Source organism: Melospiza georgiana, chromosome 2, assembly GCF_028018845.1.
Source record: "Melospiza georgiana isolate bMelGeo1 chromosome 2, bMelGeo1.pri, whole genome shotgun sequence".
In the NCBI taxonomy this organism is placed as follows: Eukaryota; Metazoa; Chordata; class Aves; order Passeriformes; family Passerellidae; genus Melospiza; species Melospiza georgiana.
Genome location: NC_080431.1, coordinates 120,422,050 through 120,447,930, shown reverse-complemented (window position 1 = coordinate 120,447,930; position 25,881 = coordinate 120,422,050). Strand labels below are relative to the sequence as shown.

The 25,881-nt window shown below is 53.3% G+C and overlaps 1 protein-coding gene across 4 annotated transcripts in view; it reads right to left on the bottom strand.

Moving 5' to 3' along the window:
- NUP98 (nucleoporin 98 and 96 precursor) overlaps positions 1–25,756 on the bottom strand; it is a 38,108-nt gene extending 12,352 nt beyond the window's left edge. The window contains exons 1-23 of one of the 4 annotated variants that reach the window (XM_058045042.1): positions 25,682–25,735; positions 23,977–24,118; positions 21,860–21,963; positions 21,366–21,467; positions 21,033–21,212; positions 20,199–20,338; positions 18,614–18,721; positions 17,861–18,044; positions 16,741–16,904; positions 15,872–16,009; positions 15,240–15,327; positions 12,818–12,910; positions 12,342–12,482; positions 11,277–11,410; positions 10,180–10,367; positions 9,208–9,324; positions 7,867–8,171; positions 7,004–7,117; positions 6,143–6,281; positions 5,738–5,915; positions 5,029–5,193; positions 2,010–2,186; positions 800–950 (exon numbers count right to left, since the gene is read on the bottom strand). In XM_058045042.1, coding sequence (XP_057901025.1) covers positions 800–950; positions 2,010–2,186; positions 5,029–5,193; positions 5,738–5,915; positions 6,143–6,281; positions 7,004–7,117; positions 7,867–8,171; positions 9,208–9,324; positions 10,180–10,367; positions 11,277–11,410; positions 12,342–12,482; positions 12,818–12,910; positions 15,240–15,327; positions 15,872–16,009; positions 16,741–16,904; positions 17,861–18,044; positions 18,614–18,721; positions 20,199–20,338; positions 21,033–21,212; positions 21,366–21,467; positions 21,860–21,932 — 3,079 coding nt within the window. In that variant the 5' untranslated portion in view covers positions 21,933–21,963; positions 23,977–24,118; positions 25,682–25,735. Of the gene's footprint in view, positions 1–799; positions 951–2,009; positions 2,187–4,560; positions 5,194–5,737; positions 5,916–6,142; positions 6,282–7,003; positions 7,118–7,866; positions 8,172–9,207; positions 9,325–10,179; positions 10,368–11,276; positions 11,411–12,341; positions 12,483–12,817; positions 12,911–15,239; positions 15,328–15,871; positions 16,010–16,740; positions 16,905–17,860; positions 18,045–18,613; positions 18,722–20,198; positions 20,339–21,032; positions 21,213–21,365; positions 21,468–21,859; positions 21,964–23,976; positions 24,119–25,681 lie in introns of those variants that run through there. The other 3 variants (XM_058045041.1, XM_058045043.1, XM_058045044.1) reach the window with 3 other exon arrangements.
- Between the last annotated feature and the right edge of the window lie 125 nt (positions 25,757–25,881).

The window sequence follows — 25,881 nt, the reverse complement described above, 5'->3', positions numbered from 1 at the left end:
GGCTTTGAAGGGATTTCAGGAATTCCCAGAACAGCCAGTGACAAAGGCCTGGATGGTGTGATGGGAACATGGAGCCAAGTGTGAGTGTGTGCAGTGCTGAGCCCCACTGACCCTCCAGCCCTGCCCACAGGAACACAAGGGGTGCTCCCAGGAGCACAGCCCCAGCCCAAACTGGGCCATTCCCAAAGGAGTCCCTGATTTAATGTCAGAATCAGGACAGAAGTGGGGTTGCACATGGACCAGCAGGGCTCACACACACCTCAGGGCTGTCCCTGCCAGTCATGTGGGCTTTGAATTGACTAACAGATCTGAATTAATGGGTTTCCTCCATCAGGGAGCACCTTCCTGCTTGTTCCCAGAGGTATTCCTCGTTATCCCTACAGAAAGCACCACTTAGTGGGTGCACTGGGTGCAAGGGGCAACGTTTGGGCAGTGGGGGAATCTGGTAGGGGCTGCCCTGTGCAGGGCACAGCTGGTGCCCACCACAGCAGAGCCACCACAGGCCACCTCCAAACCACGCTGCAAAGTTGGTGCCTCTGGGAGATCTTAAAAGGGGGGAAAAATCCAGACAACCAGGAAAAAAAAAAAAGAAAAAAAGAAGTTAAAAGATCAGTGCAAGCATCAGAGGAGGTGAGGAGGTGCTCCAGGCACTGGAGCATTCAGGGCAGGGCTTGTACTGGAGCAGGGAATGAGCAGAGGAGGGAGGAGTGGCAGGAAGGAACTGCTGCAGACCCCATGGTTTTGCCTGTTCATGTTAAAAATCACCCTTCTTCACACAACCTGTGGTTTCTCACCATACCTGAGTGTCTTTTCTGTCCTTGTGATTTTGAAATGGGAAGCCTTGGGGAGCAGATATCTTGGGAAGTGTCCATCTTGACAGGTTGCTTCCCAGGATAATCCAGGATCAAATCCAGGTCGTCATCATCAGCAAGCAAGGAAGCTTTCATGATCTGAGGATGTGGGAAGCCAAGCCAGAACATCAGCAATCCCTCCCACAGCTGCAGCTCACTAAGCTCATCAAAATAGCTCTTCCCACCCAAAAAAACTCCTACATGCAGCACATGACCAAACAGCACAGCCATGATGCAAACATTCCAAGGAACAGTGCAGGCACAGCTCAGGCTTGCTGCCTAATGGATGGGGTTACAACTACTTGTTACATCAGCACACAGGACTCACTGGGGATAGGGTGACATCCCACAATAATCCTCATTTCTTAGATCTCAGCTCTGTCTGCTGTTTGTCAGCTTAAGGAGTAACTTCTGGTCTATTTGTCATTACAGGGAGAAGCCCAGAAGTGCTCAAGGTTCTGTCCTTCCACAAAAATTACAAAGCTGGAGAGGGACAGCACCCAGGGAATGGCTGCCAGTGCCATGGGGCAGGGCTGGGTGGGATCCTGGCAATGAGGAATTGTTCCCTGGCAGGGTGGGCAGGCCCTGGCACAGGGTGCCCAGAGCAGCTGGGGCTGCCCCTGCATCCCTGGCAGTGCCCAAGGCCAGGCTGGGCACTGGGGACAGTGGGAGGTGTCCCTGCCATGGCAGGGGTGGGATGGGCTTTATGGTTACTCTCAACCCAAATCTTCTGTGGTATTGTGAAATAAAAGCACTAACACCAAGCCCCAAATCAAGACCCATTACCCCAAAATGTTTTTATCTACCAAGGCAGAAGGGGACCAAGGCAGCTGCTCTGGTATCAGTTCAGCTTATCCCAGTGCCCGCAGGGCAGAGTTCTGGAAACTGAGCTCTGGCTTTAAGGTGTTCCATGTCTCCACGTGTGGGGCTTCCCCAGAACAGAGGTATGGTGTGAGCTCAGTCCCACTCCATGGCATGCCCTGATCACTGCAGGCTGGTGTGTGACCACCCTCGGGAGGCAAAAGCATCCTTGAGGAGTGCTCCCCTCATTTCCCAGCAAGGAGCAGGGCAGGACACTGAGCTGCCTCCCCTGGGGACACAAAAGCATCCTTGAGGAGTGCTCCCCTCACTTCCCAGAGAGCAGGGCAGGGCACTGACCTGCAGCACGTAGGGGTTGATGCCCTGGGTGGACGCGATGTGCGTGGACGCTGGCACTGCCTCCTGCTCCTCGGCCAGGGCATCCTCTGCCAAGGGCTCCTGGGCTGGCTCCTGGGTGACGTCTGCCATGTCACTGTCCAGCTCCACCAGCCTGCCCAGCTGCTCCAGCTCCAGGGGCTGCGGATACAGAGGCCAGGTCACACCCACAGAGCACAGCTCAGCCAGCACAGCCACGGCTCCCAGGAGGGCTCTGCCAAGGCTGCACACCAAGGGCAGGGATGGACACACAGAACCTTCAGGGTGTGCCATGCCAGGGAAGGAGCAGTCCCAGAGCAGCGGTGCCCTCCTGGAGTTTTCCCAGTTCTGCCATTCAGTTCAGGGAACTGTTCTTCAGCAGTGGTTCTCACGTGCCCAGTGAGGGAGAGCTCTGTGTGCCCTGCCTGCCTCCCTCCCCTCCTCCCAGATCCATCCCATGTGGTACCAACTCCAGCCACAGAGCCTACATTCCACCAAGATCTGCATTTCTCATGGATACTGTAATGGGCAGGCCCTGGCACAGGGTGCCCAGAGCAGCTGGGGCTGCCCCTGCATCCCTGGCAGTGCCCAAGGCCAGGCTGGACACTGGGGACAGTGGGAGGTGTCCCTGCCATGGCAGGGGTGGCCCTGAGTGGGCTGTGAGGTCCCTCTAACCCAAACCCTTCCACGATTCCATGGCTAACTGCTCACATGGGCTGTGCTTTTGCCCAGCTGGCTCTGTGGGACCTGAGCTCCCTTGCACTGGTTCGGCTCTAGTTTAACCATCCCGTTAATTAACACTCAGCTTTGTGTCCTGTGAAAGCCTCGTGCTTCCAGCTTCCCAGAAAAAACACAGTACAGAGCAGTGAAGTGATGCAAAAACAGGAGTGAGGAGGCCTAGGCAGGGAGTGTCCTGGGAATCCTGCTCAGGAATTAAGGAGCACGTTCACAAGGCTGTGCTCAGCTCTGTAGAACCAGCCAGGATGGGGTGAAGGGTCTCAGCTGAGATAAAATCACCTGTGGGGGGCTGTAAGGATAGAACTGAGTGGCAGATGCAGAATCTGAGCCTGGCCCCATGTGTGGAACAGATTTACAAGTCAAAATATGGTTACAAACACACAAGTTTCACTGCTCCCTTCATTGGGCTTTAATGCAGCAAGCTCCCTTGCAATATTAATAAATTCATTAATATTTAACTTAGTGAGGGAGGACAAAGCAAAAACCAAGTCTAGATACTAAATGCTTCTTACAGCCCAAACAACAGTATTACCAGATGTGTTCTACGCCAAGAGTTTGGGACATTTTAAGTGATGCTATGATGTTCCTTAGGGCTTTGGGAAACTGATGTTTTTCCTAATTTCAGAAATTAAAACCTAAGTCAACGTTATGCAAGTCAGAGAGGTTAATGAACCTGGAGGAGGTTTTGCTAAGTACACCGGATTGTACAAGAATATTTGAATATATCAGTGATATTTCCAGTGTTCCTGAGTGTTTAAAAGCTCAGCTCTGGTCCCCCATTCTGAACATGAAGCAGGGAGGGGAGCTGAAGTGATGCTGTTGGGCAGCCACGTGTGCAGCTCAAAATGCAAATAATTAAGGAGCTACTCGAGCAGAGGGATGGATGAGTGGGTGTTAATTAGCTGAGGAGCTGTGAGAGCTGGAGCAGCAGCTGGCCACTGCTCTGGGATTCTCCATGCAGAACCCAGCAGAGCTGGCAGCCCCAGCCTGCCCCAGCAGCAGGATGCTCTGCCCAGGGAGCAGATGGTGCTTTGGAATTGCTAACAGGGATCAGGGTCCTGAGGCTCTCTCACCACACAAATGGTCAGCAGAGACTCACACTGGGTACCAGGAGGAGTTCTGTGTTACAAACACAGAAATGCTGAGGTGGGAAAAGCCTCTGAGGCCCCCAAGTCCAACCATGCCCCAGCACTGCCAGGGCCACCACTGACTCCATCCCAAGTGCCACATCCACAGGCTGTGGAGTCCCTCAGGGAGGTGACTTCACCACTGCCCTGGGCAACCTGTGCCAGGGCTGGACAGCCCTTTTCAGGAGGAAATTTTCCCAATATCCAACCTAAACCTCCCCAGGCACAACCCAAGGCCATTTCCTGCTCCACCCTCCTGTCAGGAGCTGTGCAGAGCCACAAGATCCCCCTGAGCCCCCTTTGAAGCTGAGCCCCTTCCCCAGCTCCCTCAACCCCTCCTGGGGCTCCAGCCCCTTCCCCTGCCCTGGACACGCCCCAGCCCCTCCAGGGCTCTCTTTCCCAGAACTGGACACTCTCTTTTGAGGTGTCACACAGTGCTCAGCACGGGGGACAATCCCTGCCCTAGGGGACCATCCCTGCCCTGGGGCTGTGCCCACACCATGGCTGTGCCAGCCCAGGGGCAGGGGCCATTGGCCTCTTGCCCACCCGAGCTCCTGCTATTCCCAGTGAACTAGATCAAACAGTGCCTGTGGATCAAACATTGCTGTGTAAGATGGGCCCAGCACTGAGGATGTTTTGCAAAGGTTTAAAGCAGTCACATCCAACACAAATATGTTTACGAAGCCAGCATATAGCTAGCCTTACAAAAAGTATTATTTTAATAAAAATAGAGCACATTCTTAAAATGGAAAGCAGACAGTCTTGCACACTAATGGTGGTAAAGGCAACTGAGTGCACAGCATCACTGTCCAGGCAGGCAGCACACGGCGGTGGCATTACGGGCGTGCATTTAATAGTCACAAAAACAAGGGTTCTTCCAGAAGAGGTGCAAATCTGCCAAACTCAGACTAGAATTCAAACAAGAAACAAGGGTTGAAAGCCTCCCCGCCCCATCCTTAGTCTGCAATGTCAAGTGTCTCAAAGGAAAACAACACGCAGCCACTCAGGCAGAGCTCAGAAGAGTTTCTGTGAGGCTTCGCTCTCCAGATTGCACGTTACTCCAACCACCCCCTTCCCAGGCACAGCTATTCTCCAAATTCCGTGTCATCAACCCCCTTTAGGCACTGCTCTCCTTCTACCTGAGCCGGGGGCGCTGGTTTGCTGCTCAGGGCCATCTGCTGGGGTGGCAGGTGCCCTGGGGGTGGCACAGGGGTGGTCTTTAACTTCTTGGTGTCCACTTTTAAAGGACGATCTTCCTCCTCCTCGTCAGAATCCTGCAAGCCATACTTGGAAAAGTGTGCTACCTGTGTTAAGGAGAAGGACACACGTGTCACAGCCTGGAAGTGAAATCTCTGGAAGGCCTCAACACCGGGCAGGTGTAATTGTGCCCTATACAGGCGTCCTAACACACAACTCTTGGGACACCTGCAACAAATTCTGCCTCTCTACAGAGGCTGCTGTTTTAAAGTTTATCAGCTGTCGCAGACTCTGGGATGACAGTTCAGTGCTGTAGTGCTTGGGAATTGTATGATTTCATATGTGTTACTGATTACATGTATTACAAAACTACCTGCTCTAGGCAGGGCTGGGGCCATAGCTTTCACCACAGAACTGCAGACTGGTTTGGACTGGGAGAGACCTTAAAGCTCACTCATTCCATGGGCAGGAGCATGTTCCACTAGTGCAGGTTGGTCTGTGGGTCCAAGCCACATCCAACCTTGAACGCTCCCAGGAACGAGGAGCTGCTTTGGTGAGGACGCTTCTCACCAGAGCCCAGGGACTCCAGACAGCTGTCCAAAGCCAGAAATGAGGCAGAAATGCCTTGATCTGGGGATGCTGAGGGCTCACCTTGAAGACCCAGGAGCCGGTCTCGGGGCGGTACTCCTTGAAGCGCGCGCCCTGCCTGCGGGACACGGCCTCCAGCCGGCCCTCGTAGTCCATCTCTGCCAGCCGCTCGGGGCTCTTGATCAGGCACCGCGACGTCTTGTCCGTGGGCCACACCCCGTCCAGGGTCACCTCAGCCCGCCTGCCAAAGGACAACGGGCTCACAACCAGGGGCTGGGAGCCTGCCCAGGGAGCAGAGCACAGCCCCACGCAGGGAAACTTGTATCGGCTCTCAAACCCCATCTGTGGCTCAGAAACCTCAAGGAACTCATTGACACTCTAAACCAAATGCACCATTTGGATTTGTCTCCTGGTTGCAGCCTGCAAGCACAGCAGACTGTAAGGGCTCTAAAATTCATCCTTACTTACCTATTTAACCCTTCCCCAATGGGAGGTTTCTTTTCATCGTCAGGGTAAACAATAACTTCTTTTCTCCGGATATGTACAATCTCATCCAGGTTTAAGTTTGTTAGATTTACTTCTCCTTCAAAGTAAATCGATCCATAACCTGCACAACAACCCAAAAGGTCACAATTAAAATTGTGAAAAGTCACAATTAAAACTGTGAAAAGTAATATGCCAGAGAGCTCACATTCCTGCTGTGCTCCCTCTGTCCCCACCTAGCCCTGTGTGTCTCCCAGACAAAGTGACACATCCTTCCCCCTGAGAAAACTCTGGAGGAGCATTATCAACTTTGACACCAATATCAAATGGCTGGGAGAACTGGGAATGTTCAACCTGGAGAAGGGCAGGCTCCTGCCAGGGCCTAAAGCGGCTCAGGAGAGCTGCAGAGGGACTGGGGACAAGGCCTGCAGGGACAGCACTCAGGGAATGGCTGCCAGTGCCAGAGGGCAGGGCTGGGTGGGATCCTGGTAATGAGGAATTGTTCCCTGGCAGGGTGGGCAGGCCCTGGCACAGGTGCCCAGAGCAGCTGGGGCTGCTCTTGGATCCCTAGAAATGTCCAAGGCCAGGTTGGAAAGGGTTTGGAGCACCCTGGGATGGTGGAAGGTGTCCCTGCCCATGGAATGGGATGAGCTTTAATGACCTTTCCAAACCAAATCAATCTGTGATAACTGGGATTTATTTTATCCTAAAATCCTACAAAACATTGATGCCAACTGCTGCCAAAGCAAGGGCACTGGTGGCAGCCAGACTGAGGGTTGGGAAGTGAGGCTCTGCAGCTTCAGGATCCCTGCCAGGGTGAAGGCCCAGGGAGGCCGGGGCTCTCACCCGTGCGGCCGATGGTGAAGTCTGTCACGATACATTCCTTCCTGTCGTTGGTCAGCCGGGCCAGCTCCTCCAGGGTCGGGATGGTGTAGTAGCCAGCTCGTGTCAGCACAATCCCTGCAACACAACATTCCCTGAGAACAGGGCTGGCAGCAAGGCATCAACATTGCCAGACTGTTATCCCATTTCTTTTGCCAACCCTGAACAGCTGTAAGCCTCAGAGGAACTGAGAATCAGGGCACCCAAAGCCAACAGACACCACAACACCTTCATTCCACAGCCTCCAGCACATTTAAACCAAGTGCCCTGGCAGGTTCTGCCTAGGCACCTGCCAGGCAGCAGCAGGTGTGCAAACAGAAAGGGAAGAAGGAGCGCAGGGAGAAGAAAAACTGCAAATGTATCAACACTTGAAGGAAACACTCTCCCAGCTTTAGTAGCCTGGGGCCTCAGGCACTGCTGACCAAACTGCAGCTTCTTCTACATTTAACAGGCTCCAATTCTTCTTCATCTAATAATTTGTCTAATGATCTTCCTACTTCCCAAAAGCATTTTGCATCTACAAAATGTCTAGAGACATTTCTTTTGCACACATCACCTGCCAGTTTCATTACATGCCACGTAAGTGTTAGCTGGGAGTATTAACAAATCTTTTCCCTTTACCTTCTCAAGTTTAAAAAACTCTGACACACGTGATATAAAATTGGAGGATAAAATTTAAATGCCCACTGACTCAGCAGATAAAACTTCTGCGCTAGGTAAGAAAAGCAGCATTTGTATTCTGGCGGAAGGAGGAGGGAAAAGAGCAAAAGCCGAGGGTGTCCAAGAGCAGCAAACTCCGCACGCAATGCTGCCCCCGGCAGCCTCACCTGCAGGATGCTGCTGGAGGCCAGGCTCGATCTCCTTGTCCCACTCCTCCTGCAGGGAATCCTCCTGGATGGAGGCGTCCTCGCTGCTGCCCTCCAGGCCGTTGCGCAGCGCCGCGCGCATGTTCAGCGCCACGATGGTGTCGTCCACGCCCGAGTGGGGCTTGTGCCCGCTGCCCTCCAGGCTCTGGGGAATGGGCTTGGCAATGGGGTTGGTGTAAAACCTCGTCACCTCGTGGGCCTCCTCCTCCTCCTCCCGCTCCCCGTCCTGCCTGTGGTTCTCCTCGGGAGGCACTGACAGGAAGAACCTGGGCAGAGGAAGGATAATGTGAATTATTTCATTCCCAGGGACTTACACCAGCATTCCTGGGCAGGCCAGGAGCTGGACTTGGTGACCCCTGTGGGTCCCTCCCTGCTCAGGACACTCTGTGATTCTATGATAAAAATTCTGCTCCTTCTACACAAAGAGCAAACAGGACCACACCAACTGCAGCGTTGGTGATTATTCCCCTTCCCTCTGCTCCTGCTTGAGTGCCACTGAGGCTCCCACTACAGCAAGGACAGTGGTGAGACTGGGACAGGCCCCACAGGCTGGGGACTAAGGCACGTGCCCTGAGCAGAGCTGAGTGGAACAGGAGCTCAGGATGGAGAGAAGCCTCAAAAGGCAGTGTAACAGCAACCCCACAGCTCCAAAGCCTCTGCCCACAGGGCCAAGGTGACCTCACTCCCACAGCAGCTCCAGTTTTATAGCTTTCAATAAAATCAACATGGTGAGTTGAGCAGGTTTTTTCCAGACTCTGAGTACAAGAAAACCAAGGCAAAAATCAGAGTTCAACTGAAATATGGCCACAGGTTTTTTAGAGGAGGTTGGAATTTCTGGATTTTGGTGGGGGAGGATACAGCATTAGAGACTCCTCACTGTAATCTGTACAAAAGACATGTATAGAAAAAAGAAATATGAGACACGAGGATCAGTGTAGCTCCCTTGCAATTCCCACATCACCGAGGACTGACCAGCAGAGGTTTCTCTCCCCTCAGAGTCAGGTTTAGCACTTCCCTCAAGGAATATCCTGGTTTCTTGCTACAGGCAAGGAAGAGAGACTCATCCACAACCTAAGTTCCTGCTCCCTGACCTGGATTTTGGGTGGGATGACCTGGCAGTGCCCACACAGCAAGAACACATGGTTAGTGCAGGAGGAAATGCATCTCCCAGCAGGTCAACTGCTTCCAATGAACAGTGAAGTGACATCCCTGGGAAGAAGGGGCTGCTGTCCAGCAGTAATTCAGGACAGGCAGAACCAGTCTGCATGTCTGAGGACAAGCCCTGCAGGGTGACTCACTCACCTGTCCCCATTCTCCGGGTACTCCGATGGCGACGCCAGGTCCTCGTTCTCTCGGCTCACGGGAGAGAACAGGTTGCTGCTGTTGAGGTTCTTCAGAACCAGCTTCTTGATGCTCTTCCTAAACACAGGATACACCAAGGAAGGGAAATGTGGATCTATCCCTGCATACATCGGTACTTTGTACTTAATTCAGATGCTCCAGGGACCAGGAACCAGCTCTAAGACCTGTTCCCAGACCCAGGACATACCAAGTCTCCCATAAGAGATCCTAAAATTTTTTGGGGAATTCCATTCAAGGCTCTGGTTTATATAGAGGTGTAAAAAGCACAGGCCAGTGAAAGGCTCAAAGCCCAAGTTCAGCAAACCACAGTGTTCCCTGTTTCCCAAACCAGCCTTTCTAGAAACACAGAAGGTTTGGCCCACAAGTGCAGGTTCATTTTACAGCAGGGTCACTTTAATCTTTTAGCCCTGTGTTTCTACTCAACTCCAAACACTTCAAACCCCCTCTTCTGTTCGACTGTCACTGACGTACCTAAAAACTGAACCCAAAGCTTTACTTGGGCAGATCCATGATTTATTTCTCACAGAAACATCTGTGGATTTGAAACAGAACTAGGGCTGGGATAAAAGCACCAGAAATCTGCCTCCATACTTAGGGCATGAGCAAACTGTTGACACTCCCAGTTCAGGAGCAGGAAGTACTACCCTGTGCAAGCTTTCCTTGTTAGAATTCCTCAGTGACTTTACCGGAGCTTTGCTCCCATCATGGACTGACCTCATTTTACAGCTTATTTGGCCTTCAGAGTTTAAGCTGACCCTTTTCCCCTCCTCTACAGAAAACAGTTCTAGTGAAGCCTTACAGACAACTTGTTGTTGTTTTTCCAATATGAACCAGAGCACAAAATCGTGAGATTGAAGGTAATAGACAGGAGTTTCCAGAAGGTTGTCACACAGAGACAAAAGAGCAGCTCACTTTGGCATGAAGGCTCCATTGGACAGGGAGGGCTCATCATCATCCAGCCCATCAAAGAGCTGGGACTTGGCCGAGCCCGCGGACTGCAGGGCCTTGGGCCGCACTCTGGTGGCGGGGCGGGGGGTCAGCTTGTAGTGGGTGGGGGTCGTCAGGGCCTTCTGGGCTGCTGGGTTCGTTGGCTTCAGCCTCTGGAACAGAGAGAGGGACACGTGGAAACCTCAGGCATGGGGACAGAGCTTTAGGGTGCTCCAGGCCGAAAAAGGGCCCTGAAAGGCAAAGGGGGTGGTAAGCACAAGGAAGCAATAACTGCACCCAGGTTAGGGGGCTCCCTGCACAGCCCCTGCCATGGGCAGCCTGGGCCCGTGGGCAGCCTTGGATCCACGTACAGCTCCAGCCATCAGCCAGGATCCATGGGCTCCATGGGCAGCCCCAGCCACCAGCCTGGGCTCCATGGGTACCCTGGATCCATGTACAGCCCCAGCCATCAGCCTGGATCCATGGGTACCCTGGATCCATGCACAGCCCCAGCCATCAACCTGGATCCGTGGGCAGCCTGGGCTCCAGCTGCCAGGCTGGACTCATCTCCAGCCCCTGGAATCTGCTGAGGGGCAGCAGACACTCAGAACCTCCCCTACCCTCTCAAAAGCCTGGAAAGTGTTTGTTTTATCATCTCTTGAACAAAGCAACAGGGAAAGGTTTCTCAAACACTGTCAGGGATGTCCTAAGCAAAGCACTACAATTATTTTCCAAGCATTAACAATGATCCATCTTTATTCCCACTCAGCAGCAGGGAGCCCAGGAACTCCATAGACAAGGCTGTGATGCAGGCAAAAGCAGGAAATCATGGAATGGTTTGGGTTGCAAAGTACCTTGAAGATCATATACTTCCAACACCCCTGCCATGGACAGGGCACTTTCCACTGGATAAAATCAAGCACTTTGTGCCCTGGAGGGTAAAAAGCCACTGCACCACTGGGAGAGCACAGAGGGCAACTTCCTTGGCTGCTCAATGTGCACTGAAGTGATGAGGACTGCACACAGGCCAAGCAATTCCAACTGTCACCCATAAAATGAGTCCAGTGCTGATGGGCACTCACCTCCTCCTTCTTCTTTGGGTCTGACATGGGGTTTCTGAAGAGTGGGGAGTCCCCAAAGGGGGAGTAGGTCAGGCTGTTGAGGTGCTGCTGGAGGACAGCCTGCTGGGCTGCAGAGGCGTTGGGGTCTGTCAGAGCTACAAAAGGAGCAGCATTGCAGTTTTAGAGCTCTGGGAACAGAACCAGGGCAGGCAGCACACAGTAGTGCCCAGAACATCTCCTTCCTCCATCACAGTGTCCAACCATATTCACTGAGGGTGAAAGTGTCCAACCATATTCTCATGGGTGAAAAGCTGAGGGCACAGAGAGCTACAGAGCAGTGGCAAGAGCCTGGCCTGCCAGAATATTCAATTAATCCAGCTGGTTTCTGAAAGGGTGTGCAGGGAAAATACTTCATGCAGAATTTTGACATTACTGCTACTACAATCATACAGGTCTAGAGTCCCCTCTACAAGGGATTCTAAATCTTGTCTCTGTCTTAAAAGCATTTTATTTTGATTCCTATTGAAATGCTCTAAGACTTCACCCACCCCATGAAACATTCAAGCCACTAAAAGCAGCTTAATCCTAATTCCAAGAAAATCAGGATGGATGTGGGCACTCCCAAAGAACAAACCACTCTCAGAACAACAGCTTATTATTGTCAGGGTCTGCTGGAAGTCAGGAGGAGAGTTAGAGACAACTGGATCTGATTTTTGTCCCAAAGCCACCGCATTCCTGTTACTAAAGGCCCTCTAGGCCTCCCCTATATCGAAGTACTGAAAAATCCAATACTGCACTTCCCTTACTTTTCATTGTGCACATCTATTCTTGCTGCCCTAAATTCAATTTGGGAAATTTACTAATCTTCAAGACAATGCTCTAAAATAGGTGCAATTATTGGGCATGTAAAGCAACTTGGAATTCCTTTTGAAATAGACCTTTAACTAGCAAAACAAGGGTCATTAACCGTCTGCACTGTGACTGAGAACAGAAGTGGCCCCAAGGAGACGTTTTGTCATTCCAAACCCTTTGGGAAGGGAGTGCTCCTGTGTTCAGGCACATGGGCAGCAGGCTCATGGCACTCACCTACAGCAGGCTGAGGGGCCCCGAAGCCCAGGGTGGCTGTGGATGTGTTGAATCCTGGGGCTCCAAAGGCTCCTGTTCCCAGGGTTCCCCCCAGCTTTGGCTGCGTGTTCCCGAACAGGGACGTCTGTCCTGCCCCCAGAGCTGTGACAGAGAGGGCACAGTTACCACAGACTCTGACAAGTTCACAGGCACAACACAGAACTCCTTGCTGGACTGCAGGAAACACTCTCCATGCCCACGGATGCTGCAGGCAGCAGAGGCTCTGGGCACAGAGGACCTCACCAGTGATGCCCAGTTTCTGCCAGGCCACTTGGCACTGTGCTGAGGAGCTCCCCTTGGAGCTGCCCTGAGCCATCCTGGCTTGAAGCTCAAACACACCCAGCCTTTCCTAACTCAGCTACAGGCAATGCCCAGGCTGGACTGCACTGCAGCCTGAGGGCTGGAGCTGCCCAGGAATGAGCTGGGAAACTGCTTACCTGTTCCAAACCCTGTTCCAAGTCCAGTGCCCAGAGTCCCAGTCGCAGGCTTATTTCCAAACAAGCTATTTCCAGCAGTGTTGGCACCAAAACCTTCAACAACAGAATGAGCAGCTCATTAGAGATGAAATTAAAAGCATGTATTTAAATAAATAAGCCTCACAGGGTCCAAGAGCCCTGCCAAAGCCAAATTTCTCACTGTTTCCAGCAGTGCAGGTTAAACTGGCAATCAGCTAGAAGGGACTTCACTGGTAATAAACACATTTTAGTTATAAATATAGCATTAAAGCAGCACAGAAAAATGTGGGTCTGCCTTCTTAGGCTTTTCAGCTTGTTACAAACTTCAGAGTTTCCCAGAAGGGCAGAGCTGACATGATGCTGCTCTAGCTGGCAATGGAGTAAAACGTGCTGGGGTGGTTTGAGTGCCTGGAGGGAACAAACCTCAATCCATCCTGTTTATATCACACACCCATTTCTCTGACCCTCACCACAGAGCAGGTGGGAACTCAGATCTGCACAGTTCAAGGGCACAGCTGTAGCTGCAACAAGGCCACCCCAAATCTACCAATTCTAGCCCAAATCAGCTCAGTTCTACTGCAGATGCTGACCCCATCCCATGCTTGGTTAGTACACAAAGTCAGGATTAAACTGAAAAAGTGCAGATGTGCACCAACCCCTTGGAATCCAGCTCCACTCCTCCTATAAACTGCTACACAGGCAAGCCAAAACCACACACTGCAAAGGCTGATCTCCACCAAACAGTGCCAACACTCTGTGGGGCCATGGAGTTCCTGAGCAGCACAACAAGAACTCAAAAGCACCTTTCACAGCCCTGGGAGGTTTGCCCAGGACTGCTCACCACAGTCCAACCCTGCTTGCCAAGGGGCTGCCCTGGTTCAGAGCACGGAGAACTACAGAGAGCCTGATTTGGGAAGCACCTAAAAGATCAGCCTTGAGTTCTTCCCTGTCTAAATGGGCAGGCTGGCACAGCAGCTAAAGGCATGGCAGGCCCCACTGCCTTTAAATAACCAACACAAAACAGCACTGCAGGACAGGGATGGCAGGGTCCAGCCCCCTCCTACTCACTCTCAGAGACACTGTTCTGCTGCTCTGAAATCCAGAATTTAAAAGGCAGGAGAGATTTCAGAGTCCCCTGCAAGAAGGTGCCACTCCCTTCAGCCATCCCTACACATTCCTCCTGCTCAGTCACACCCAGCCAACATCAGCTCTCACATCAGAGCCACCAGGAACACACCAGCAGCTCCTCAGGACTTTGGTCCTTCACACCACCCGGGACAACAACAGCCACCAGCTGAACTGGAGCTGACTCAGTTCACCTTCACTGCAGTGCAGGATCTCCTGACACCTGCCCAAGCCCAGGTCTTACCCCAATTCTCCCAGTGTTGCTGGGCCAACTATGTCACAGCCTCCTAACAAACTGTGTTACTTACTGTGTCACAGCCTCTTAACAAACCCCTCTACTCCCTGAATCCTCAATTTCAAGAGTTTTCAACCAGAGAATTACAGAGGGTTGGAGCTGGAAGGGTCCACCCAGCCCAGCCCTGCCCAGGCAGGGTCACTGCAGCAGGGACACAGGAACGTGCCCATGGGGTTTGGGATGTCTCCAGAGACTCCAGCCCCTCCCTGGGCAGCTGTTCCAGGGCTCTGCCCCTCCAGGGAAGGAATCTCTGCCTCAGGCTGGGCTGCAATTGTTGTGTTTTAGTTCCTGGCCATTGCTCCTTGTCCTGCCACTGGCACCACTGAGCAGAGTCTGGCACCCCAGGAGAGATGTGTGTGGATGGATGGGGTATTTGGGTGGATGGATGGGGTATTTGAGTGGATGGATGGGGTATTTGAGTGGATGGATAGATCCACTCTCAGCCTACCCCTCTCCAGACTGACCAGGCTCAGCTCCCACAGCCTCTCCTCACCAGAGATGCTCCAGACCCCAAATCATCTCTGTGCCCTTCCCTGGACCCTCTCCAGTAGCTCCTGGTCTTCCTTGAGCTGTGGAGCCCAGAACTGAACAGGACACTCCAGATGAGCCTCCCTGGAGCTCAGCAGAGGAGCAGGATCCCCTCCCTGACCTGCTGGGAATGCCCTTCCCAATGCTCCCCTGGATCCAGGGCCTCTCCTGGCCAACCCAGGCTGAAAATTCCCTTAAGGACTCACCAAAACAGTGGCATTTGACCATCTACTTCCCGAGTCAGGGAGCCCCACCAAGAGAGAGGCACAACCCAGCACCCAGCACTGTGCCAGGGCATCGTTCACCTGACAATTCCAACACTACAGTCCCCAGCATGTGCTCTCTGCAGCGTGTGGTGCACACAGCACAGATTTAAATGACTGAAACCACACTTTTCCCCCTGTCTCCAGACTGGAAGGGTGTGCAGGGCTCCTAAACTCAGAGCAGGTTTGTTACCGAAGAGGCCCCCGCCCGTGGTGGTACCGAACGAGGGAGCGCTGGTCGTGGTGGCTCCAAATCCAGCAGGCTTGTTCCCAAACAGGGTCTGAAAGGAAAACAACAGCAATGTGGAAACCTGGAAGCTGACACCACAGGAATTGTATCGGTGTCTGGCTGCAGGCAGGGAAGCAGAACTAAAGCCAAGCACAGCTGAGCCCCCAGCCCACCCTCCCATGAGTGGGGTTATCCCAAGCCACCTGCAAGATCCCCAAAAGCAGCTGCTAGGGTCAGACCCAAGGGGCTAAAGGGACTTTTCCAATCTCAGTGATCCTGGGATTTTTGCTCCACCAGAACCAAAATGACTGAGTATCAAAAACCAAGGCTGGTTCTGGTCCATCACAACTTACAACCCTATGCTGAGGCACCCCAGTCACTGAGAACCTCAGTATCTCCTGCTGCTTTTATCACTCCACACACATGTTAAAAAAATGGCTCTACTACACCTGTTTATCCTCCAGTTTCCAGCAAACCACCTGACTTTTGTATCTCAGACATCCTAACTCCTAAGCTGACATAACTTCTGGGCAGTCAGCACCCCAGAACAGGGCTCTGCTTGGTTTTCTCTCTTTGTTACAGAGGCACAGACATACCGAACCACCAACACCAAATCCCGTGTTGGCTTGTCCAAAAAGGCCAGTTCCTGTTCCAAATCCAGTCCCAGCATTTGTATTGGCAGCTGTCCCAAAAAGGCCTCCAGGCTGCGAGGGCTGGGTGACCCCAAAGAGACCCTACAAAAAGGAACCAGGTTAAGGTAATGCTCCCAGGCTTTTCCAAGTCCAGCACTGACAACGACAGATCCAACACACAGAACCAGGCAATAAAACAATGCTACGTTTGCCCTCGTGCTGGGGGAAGAGGACAAGTGAAGAGTGAAGAGCATTCCAGAAGCTTTAGTCCTCCTCCAAAAAATTAGTTACTAAAAGGAAATTGAAAAACCCTAAAAATTTATGCTACAAGATTTAAAGGATATTGGAATTTCCTCATCGCTTTGAGCAAGGGAGATGGAAAAGAAACATTTCACAGGGTTTTCTATGAGAAGTCACAACAAATTCACAAAGAACACAGGATATCTGGAGCCAAAGCCTCTAGTCATACAAGTTACAACTATGTAGAATCTTTCTGTCACAAAAGCCCCCAAGTGTTGCTCATTTATCACCATAAAGCCCAAGATAGAATTCCCAAAGAAGGCTGACAATGGAATGGCACTGTCTGTGTGAAAATGATCAGAAGCACAGGAGTTGCTAGAGAGCAGCTGCTCGAGGAGGTGAGTGGGTACAGGATTTGTGAACAGCTGGCTGTTCTCCAATTGTCAGAACAAAGCTGACTGCCAGGAGGTTCCTCACTGCCCCACAGCCTCCAGAGCTCAGCACGCTGCTTCAACCCCACGGCAGTGGAATGTGAGGCACACCCCAATGCTGCAGCCCCCGTGGCCAGCAGGAGCAGCTGCAGCCCCTCTTACCATGGTGTTGGTGTTGGGCTGGCCCAGGGTGCTGGTGCCCCCGAAGGAGAAGCCCGTGTTCTGCGTGGTGGTGGCCTGGCCAAAGGGTTTGTTGAACAGGCTCGTGGTCTGGGACTGCTGCCCAAAGAGCCCCCCGGTGGTGCCCGTGCCAAAGCCGGTCGTACCTGGGACAGCAAGGGCAGTTAGAGAGCCAGCCCAGCACACCCACACACAGCAAAAAGGGTCACAGAACACCCTGAGCTGTAGGGATCCCCCAGTGCCACCCAGACCCCTCAAATCCCACCCTGGGCAATCCCGCTGGTGCCCGCGCCAAAGCCGGTCGTACCTGGGACAGCAAGGGCAGTTAGAGAGCCAGCCCAGCACACCCACACCCCAGGATGCACACAGCAAAAAGGGTCACAGAACACCCTGAGTGGAAAGGGACCCCCAGGGATCACCCAGTGCCACCCCTGCCCTGTCCAGACCCCCCAAATCCCACCCTGGGCATCCCTGGCAGTGCCAGCACCCTCTGGGCAAGAACCTGTCCCTAAAATCCAACCTAAATCCCTCCCCTGGGCCAGCTCCAGCTGTTCCCTGGGCCCTGTCTCTGCTCATCCAACAACCACCTCCATTCCTACAGCCTGGAGGACTTGGATCTGTTTACAGTCAAATTCCACAAACACAAATATCCAGTACTAGGAAAAAACTCTTCCCTTTGAGGGTGGGCAGGCCCTGGCACAGGGTGCCCAGAGCAGCTGGGGCTGCCCCTGCATCCCTGGCAGTGCCCAGGGCCAGGCTGGGCACTGGGACAGTGGGAGGTGTCCCTGCCATGGCGGAGTGAGACTGGGTGAGCTTCAAGGTCCCCTCCCAACCCAAATCATTCTGGGATTCTATGATCTATTTACTTTTCAATTTGCACCAAAACCTAATAAAAATCCAACAGCTGTTTCAATTTTTCCAAGACAAAGTAAGAAAACAGATTCTTATGGCAAGGAGTTGAACCAGTGAATGCTGGCAATACAACCAGCACAACTCTGAGCTCACAGCAGGGTTTCAGCATTTTGCATGACAGAATTCCAAATGGTTTAACAGAATATTTGCACATGCACTCACAGGAACACCAGGGCCAGGCAGTACTTACTGGTTCCAAAAGCAGTTTTATTCTGCCCATAGGAGAAGCCTGTATTGGTAGTGGAAGAGCCAAAGAGTCCTGTGGCAGTGCTGGACGTGGCAGTGGAAGAGCCAAACAAGCCAGCAGTTGCTCCTGCTCCTACAGGATTCGTGGGCCCTTTCCTATTTGCCTGGTAGTCTTCCAAACGGAGTTCCTAGAGGAAAATCCAGCTCTTTTTACACAGGACAAGGGCAGGCAAATGTCCTTACCACACTCACACAGCACTCCATCTTCACCAGGGTGAAGGCTCAAGAAAAACTGCAACACTCACATTTTTAAAAATAAGGACACTAAAAATGGGACCTGAACTTAGATTCATGTTTTTACTTCAATTTACCATCTCAGAGCCTTTTCATGTATTTTATAAATGATCTGTTTTGAAGGGTCAAACAAACCAGCCCAAATGGGAAGGCCTCAGGTTAAATCCTTGGGAATATTAGTTTATATCAAACAACTGAGCTCTGCCTGGGATCCTGCTACTATCTCAGCAGAGCAGGGCTGTTCCCAACAGGACCTCATGTCCTTCTCACAAGATGGAATTTCAGCTTCTCCAGACCTGCATCAAGCACCTAAAGCCAACTGCAATTAACGTGGCGTTGCATTAATTGTTTTACTTGACAACAGCTCTGGTGTGTGATGCAGATATTGCAGGTTCATTAATGAGCACAGGCAGCAGCTGAGGCCCAGAAAGGCCCGAGTAGGGCTGTGTGCCCCTGCACTGACCTCCAGGGACTTGCTCTCGTACTCCTTCATGGCAGTGATGCACTGGTGCTTGGTGTTGATGTTGGTGCTGACGCCGGATTTCACCATGGTGTCCGTGCCGGTCGGGGGCTGAGGGAAGGGAGGAAGGGACAGGTTAAAATCCAGCCACACCTGGGGGAACACAACCACAACTCCCTGCAGATCCTGGGAAATCCTACATCCAGCACAGACCTGAGGCTCTGTGTGACTGCTCTGCTCGGGCAAGACCCCACCTGCAGAGCCTCCAGCCCTGGGGCCCAAGAGCAGGAGGATGTGGAGCTCCAGGAGCCAGTCCAGAGGAGCCATGGGGCTGCTCCAGTGCTGGAGCCCCTCTGCAGCCAGGCTGGGGGTGCTCACCTGGAGAGGAGAAGCTGCAGGGAGAGCTCAGAGCCCCTGGCAGGGCCTGCAGGGGCTCCAGCAGAGCTGCAGAGGGACTGGGGACAAGGCCTGCAGGGACAGCACCCAGGGAATGGCTGCCAGTGCCAGAGGGCAGGGCTGGGTGGGATCCTGGCCATGAGGAATTGTTCCCTGGGAGGGTGGGCAGGCCCTGGCACAGGGTGCCCAGAGCAGCTGGGGCTGCCCCTGCATCCCTGGCAGTGCCTGAGGCCAGGCTGGACACTGGGGACAGTGGGAGGTGTCCCTGCCATGGCAGGGTGGGCACCTGGTAGGATTTAAGGTCCCTCCCAGCCCATTTTTGTGTGATTGCACGGTTTTATGATTCCTTCATTATTTGTACAGCTGAGGCCTCACCCAGGTGTGTTTAATGATGATCAACAGTGGAATTAGTCACAGGAACACTCAAAACAACTCCCAGCAATTCTGCTTTCAGTTTCACTTTTAAAGCAGTTTACCTCAGCCTCTGACTCAAACCCTGGAGCTCTGCATGAATTCCAGTATCCCCCCTCTTTTTAACAGTGCTATGGAAGTACATATCAGCAGCACTGCAAGAGCCCAGGCAGCAGCACAGCTGTGCCCCCAAAGCCTCAGTCTTACATCAGCTCAGTCAGGAAATGAAGAGGGCTGGGATGTGCACGAGCAAGTTTTTGGGGAGCAGAGTCCCTGCTGCAGCAGGCCCCAGGGAGCCCAGTTCCTCCAGGCCTCTGTGCTGGGCCACCCTCCAGGCCCAACTGCCACGGAACTTTGCAGCAGTTACTGAATCCTGTCTTAAAGGGGACTCGTCCAGAGGAGGCGGAACAGCACTCCTCGCCTTCCAGGTCCCATTCCCAGAGCCAGGCTGGCTCAGCACAGCTGTGCTGATTCTCACCCATCCCAAGATGCCTCTAACCCCTACTGCTGCCAGCATTTGCCATGCATCACCTTGAATTGCACAGCATTTGCTGGGAAGGCTCAGCTTTAGGAGCTCCTTCACTCCTTCAGTGTTGGCTCTAAACCCAGCAAGCCTGGAACTCTACAGTGTTTGAGAACGGATGTGTTTTCAAATCAGTTCAGAACACTTGCACATGAACTCATTTTTTCACTCAGTGACCAAGACATCACACAAACTACTGCAAAACTGAAAACCTCCCACAGTAAATGGGGTGGAGCAAGAAGAAAGAGCAGAACTTACATTAAATTTAATAGTGGTGCCAGTTGGAGCAGCAGTGAAGCTGGTTGGGCCAAAGAGAGAGCCAGATGTGCTCCCAAAGGGGTTGGAAGTGGTGTTGGTGGTCCCAAAGAGCCCCCCACTGCTGGTGCTCGTACCAAAGTCTGAATAAAGCATAAAAAATAACAACATCAGTATTACAACAAACCCAAAGTTTAAAATTTAAACCATAACACTTTATTCAAATTAAAAACTGGTTTGAAAATGCAAAAATCTGCTGGGAAAAAGAATCTGTCAGCAAAGCTGGAAGCTGATGGAGCTGCTAATGCAGTTCCCTGCTGCAGAAGCGTCCTTAACTCAGCACCCAGAAACACCAGACACACCACAGCAGTTTCCTTCTACAGCAGTCAGTTTCCTTTCTTCCAAGCAGGAAGAAAACAACACAGTAACTTTATAATAAAGAAAATCAGCAAGGCTCCTTTTCTTTTTTTCAGAAGGGGCTGCAAGCAGTTGCAGTTGCCTTGTGAAATTACAGAAGAGTTTAATAGCATTCCCTGTCTTCTCCTGCCAGACAAACCCAATTGTAACTGCTCTGCCACAGGATAAAAACCTAAAACCAAACAGCACCAAAACAGTATTCAGGATAAACAATTCCAACCAACAACGTTTGGTAATTGATTTTAAAATGCAGGGCTGGAATCACAGCTAGATTCAGGAGCATGTGGGCTCCTCCCTGGCTGCTGTGGGAAGAAAGATGTCCTTGTATCCTCCAGGAGAAACCCCCCAGCCCCACCCTGACCCTGTCCCAGCTCCCACTGCTCTCCCACCCATCAGCAGAGGGGTGCCAGTCTCACTCACTTCCAAAACCAGCTGGTTTGTTCTGTGCAAAGGCATTATTCTGGGATGAGAAGAGGCTCCCTCCAGTGCTGGTGGTTCCAAAGAGGCTGTTTGATGTGCCAGTGGATGTCCCAAAGCCAAAGCCAGTGCTGGTGGAGGAGGTGGCTGGTTGGTTGAACGTGGTGGACCCAAACAACCCTCCTGCAGACAGAAACAGGCTGTTAATCCTTCACAACCTCCTCAGCTTGGGAGCTTGGACAGTTCCTGCACCTTTTGGGTATTTTCGTTGACAATTCCTCGGTTCAGGCTGCTCCCTTTCTCCCCTCCCTCCCTCCCCAGCCCCTGGGGCAGTACCTGGCTTGCTCTGCGTGCTCCCGAACAGGCTGCCCGTGTTGTTGCTGGAGCCAAAGGCCGAGGTCCCGAAGGCTCCTCCGCTGGTGGTACCAAAGCCAGCATCTGCAAGCACAGCCCAGAGAGCCCCTCAGGCTGCAGCTCCACAAACATTCCCAGAACACACACAGCTCTTCCTTCCAGGCCTTCCCAACAACCCCACCATGGATTTGTTCCAGCCCCAAACACCCCAGTGACACCGCCGTCCCCAAGCACCGCGTTTTCCACTCCTCCTTCCCACAGAAGGAATTCCCACAGCAGACACGGAGCCCCGGTTGTCTGCCCAAACTGAAAGCTTGCTTAGGGGTGAAGCCTCAGGGTGAACCCCTTCCAAGGCAGCTGGAGCACCCAGCAGCTCCCTAATTCCATCCCACGAGGGATCACCACCTCCCTGGCATTCTCTGAGCTGTACTCCAGGAAAGACACCTCGTTAAAGCCACCCTGGATATTTCACTTACTTTGCCCAAAAGTTGAAGTTGTCCCAAAGCCGGTGCTGCCTCCGAACGGAGTTCCAAAGGATTTGTTGAACATTTTCAGGATGTATCAGGTTTTCTTCCTAGACCTGGAAAGCAGAATTCAGGTTTGATTGAAAGCTCACCCTGCAAACTCATTTTCCATCTCCCTCACTGCCGAGGACAGCAATCCCACCAGACTCCTTCAGCACCAACCCCACGGCACTGTGTGATTCCAAACCCTGCCCACAACCCCAGGAGGGTCAAAGGCACAAACATTCCAGTGACACTAAACATCAGAGTCCCTAAAATTAAGGTGTGACCTTTAATTACAGCTGGAGTTCCTGCCCATCTCGGCCTGTGTCGTGGGCTGCAGCGATCCCACAGCAATCCTGGGGCTTTCCAGGAATGATTTCCCTGTCCCACCCTCTTTGCCAGTTGCCTCAAGCCCGGCAGAGGGGAATGCACTGCTCAGGGATTACAGGAACCCAGCCTCCCTCTGCTCCCACTTCCCAGCAGTTGCTGTTCCAGGGGAGTTTTGCTGGGCCCAGTTCCCTCTCCAGCCCCCACGGTCTCTTTACAGCATTCCCTACTGCCTCTCCCAGCCTCCTCCCCCAGCTCAAACAGATACAAACTCTGCTCCAGCTCTCTGAGTTTGTCAACAATCCCAGCACAATAATCCCCACACCTCCTCGGGCACACTGTGGGGAACTGTGGGGTGTTTTCCTGCAGCTTCACCACTGAAAGCTCCAGATTAGCCAAAAACATGCCAGATTAACAAAAAAAGCCAGTGCTACCCCAAATAATGTTCATATTGTCCCCAAAACAGCACTACTAGCAACGAAAAAAAAAAAAAAAAGCTAGAACTAGAAATACAAAATGCCATGTTAACCCAAAAAAAGCCAATTAGCAAAAGTTAAAAAAGTCAGCATTACCCCAAAAATGCCATGCTGACCAAAAATAATGGGTGTAATGACCCATCAAAAGCCATATTAGCCAGAAGAAAACAACAATACTAACCAGAAGAAATACACATTACTAATGTCCAATAACAACAAAAAAAAAGCTAGCACTACCCCACCCCCTCCAGATTCAGCAGGAAATGAGGAATTCCCCACATTCCCAGGTACTCCTGGCAGCAGCAGCCACACACAGCACTGCAGACCATCAGCAGTGCAAGGATGGGCAACACCAGGAATATTCCCAAGGCAAACAATTCCAGCTAAAGCCCAAGCTGCCCTTTCTCTGTGCCCAAGGCAAGCACAGAGGGACTGGGCACTGCTCAGCACAGCCTCCCCCAGGGAAACTGCTACATCCATGTGCCCATCCTTGAAACTGAAGTGCTTGTTTCCCTAACAGCAGCAGCACTTTCTGGGAATGGCCAAATCCAGGCTGGGAGCAGCCACTGGCTCCCCCCACCCCTGAGCAGCTGGACACCAAACCGGCCCAGAACAACCAGCCCAATCCCACTCCCCTGGCAGGAGAAACAAAAGGAGGATTTGTAGTGTCACCTCCAACTACTCCAACAGACACACCACACAATTCTGGAGTGTCAAGGGTCTCCACACATCCACAGGCAAATCCTTACAGGCCTCATTTGTCCCAGGAAGAGGAATTTCAGTGAAATGATCCTGTTAAAAGCCAGGAAAAGCTGCTCTGACAAACTCTCAGAGCTCCCCAAGCTGAGAGGAGCTCCTGGGAGAGGGTAACACTGCACCCTGAGCCCTCCTCACTTTCTTCCATGGGATCCCTGGGGCTGGCACAGCCCTGCCAGCCCATGCAATGCCAGCTGTGCCCACCTTGTGCCCAGCCCAGAGCACTCAGTGCCACCTCCAGGGCACACCTGCAGGGATGGGCACTGCAAAGCTCCCTGGGCAGCCCCTGCCAAGGCCTGAGCTCCCTTTCCATGGGCAAATTCCTGCTGCTGTCCAAGCTGAGCCCCCTATCAGGGAGATATGAGAGTGGAAAAGTCCACCCTGCACATCCTTTTCTCCAGGCTGACCCCCCAGGTCCTTCTCCACCAGAATCTGCTCCCAAAGACACCTCTCCATTCCTATGGAACATTTTCAGGCACCTCCCCTTGGGCCAGTGCAAGTTTCCCTTTCAGGCCAGATAAAAATCACCTGCACTTTCCTGCTGTCCGATGTTGTGACTCTCAGCCTTATCTGCAAACTCACAAGTCACTCATTTTCTGTGGCTCCTCTAAGTCACTGCTCTCACATTGTCCTGAGATCACTAAACGCCAAACTCTACCTAAGAAGAAAACTAAAAAATCATATTTTAAGAGAAAATGTGTTAGGGTTGTTACGGAAAGATTTCCCCCTCCCACAGCAAGCATTTTGTTCTACCTCAAACCCAACCGTCCTCCCCTGCACCTCGAGGGCTGTGTCCAGTTCTGGGCTACTGAGAGAAAAGAGAGCCCTGGAGGGGCTGGAGCGTGTCCAGGGCAGGGAATGGAGCTGGGAAGGGGCTGCAGAATCCCTGAGGAGCTGGAAGGGGCTGCAGAATCCCTGAGGGAGCTGGAAGGGGCTGCAGAATCCCTGAGGGAGCTGGAAGGGGCTGCAGAATCCCTGAGGAGCTGGAAGGGGCTGCAGAATCCCTGAGGGAGCTGGAAGGGGCTGCAGAATCCCTGAGGAGCTGGAAGGGGCTGCAGAATCCCTGAGGAGCTGGAAGGGGCTGCAGAATCCCTGAGGAGCTGGAAGGGGCTGCAGAATCCCTGAGGAGCTGGAAGGGGCTGCAGAATCCCTGAGGAGCTGGAAGGGGCTGCAGAATCCCTGAGGGAGCTGGAAGGGGCTGCAGAATCCCTGAGGAGCTGGAAGGGGCTGCAGAATCCCTGAGGAGCTGGAAGGGGCTGAGGCTGGAGCAAAGGAGGCTCGGGGGCCCTCGTGGCTCTGCACAAGTCCCTGCCAGGAGGGCACAGCCGGGGGGTCGGGCTCTGCTGCCAGGGAACAGGGACAGGAGCAGAGGGAGCGGCCTCAGGCTGGGCCAGGGCAGGCTCAGCTGGGACAGCAGCAGCAATTTGCCCATGGAAAGGGAGCTCAGGCCTTGGCAGGGGCTGCCCAGGGAGCTTTGCAGTGCCCATCCGCTGCAGGTGTGCCCTGGAGGTGGCACTGAGTGCTCTGGGCTGGGCACAAGGTGGGCACAGCTGGCACTGCATGCGCTGGCAGGGCTGTGCCAGCCCCAGGGGTTTGGGGATTCAGTGAACCCAAGAGCTGGAGCAGAATTAGTAACACTCGAGGGTTTTACACAGGATCCCCCTCCCACTCGCTGCAGCCCCAGCTGAGGAGGGACCCCGCGCCCCAAAAAGCTCTAATTGAAGTTTAACTGCAACAGCAGAAAATCCCCCAGAACCACCCAAACAAACCCACATCACCAACATAACTTCAAGTCACATGTAACCAACCCAACTTTAAAGTACGACTATTTAACACGATCGCAAATAACTCCCGGCCCCGGGGAGCGCCGGGCCGTTACCCGCATCCAGAGCCGCGTATCCCCCGCGGAAAACACCCGGAATCTCCCACCGGACCCGCACCGGGACAACCAAAAAGGCCTAAAAATCCCCCAAAGCGGCCAGGTATCTGCGGAGAGAGCCGCGGCACGGCTGCCGGGAAATCCCAGCCGCTCACGGCCTTCCCGCCTCCCTCCGGCCCTCCCTCCGTCCCGGGGCCTCTCCGCGCCCCCCCCACTCCGGGACTGCCCGGTTCCCGGCACAAAAGGCCTGGCGGCGGCGCCACAGCCACGCCGGGAGGGCAGGGCGGCCGGGCCGGGCCGCGTCGCTCGGCGCGGGGGGCGGGCGGGGCAGCCCCCGCAGGCCCCGGTGCTCACCGCGGGTGCCGGGAAGCGCCGCTCGGAGCGGCCGGGCCGGCTCGGGCCCGCGGTGCCGCCGCCGCCGCCTCACGGGGCCGCAGCTGCGTCACAGCCCGCGCGCGCACTCCCGGCCTCCCCCGCGCGCCGCCTCGGCCCCGCCCCGCTTCCGCCTCCCATTGGCCGCGCCCCCCCGCTCTCGCCCCGAGCTCAACGCTGAT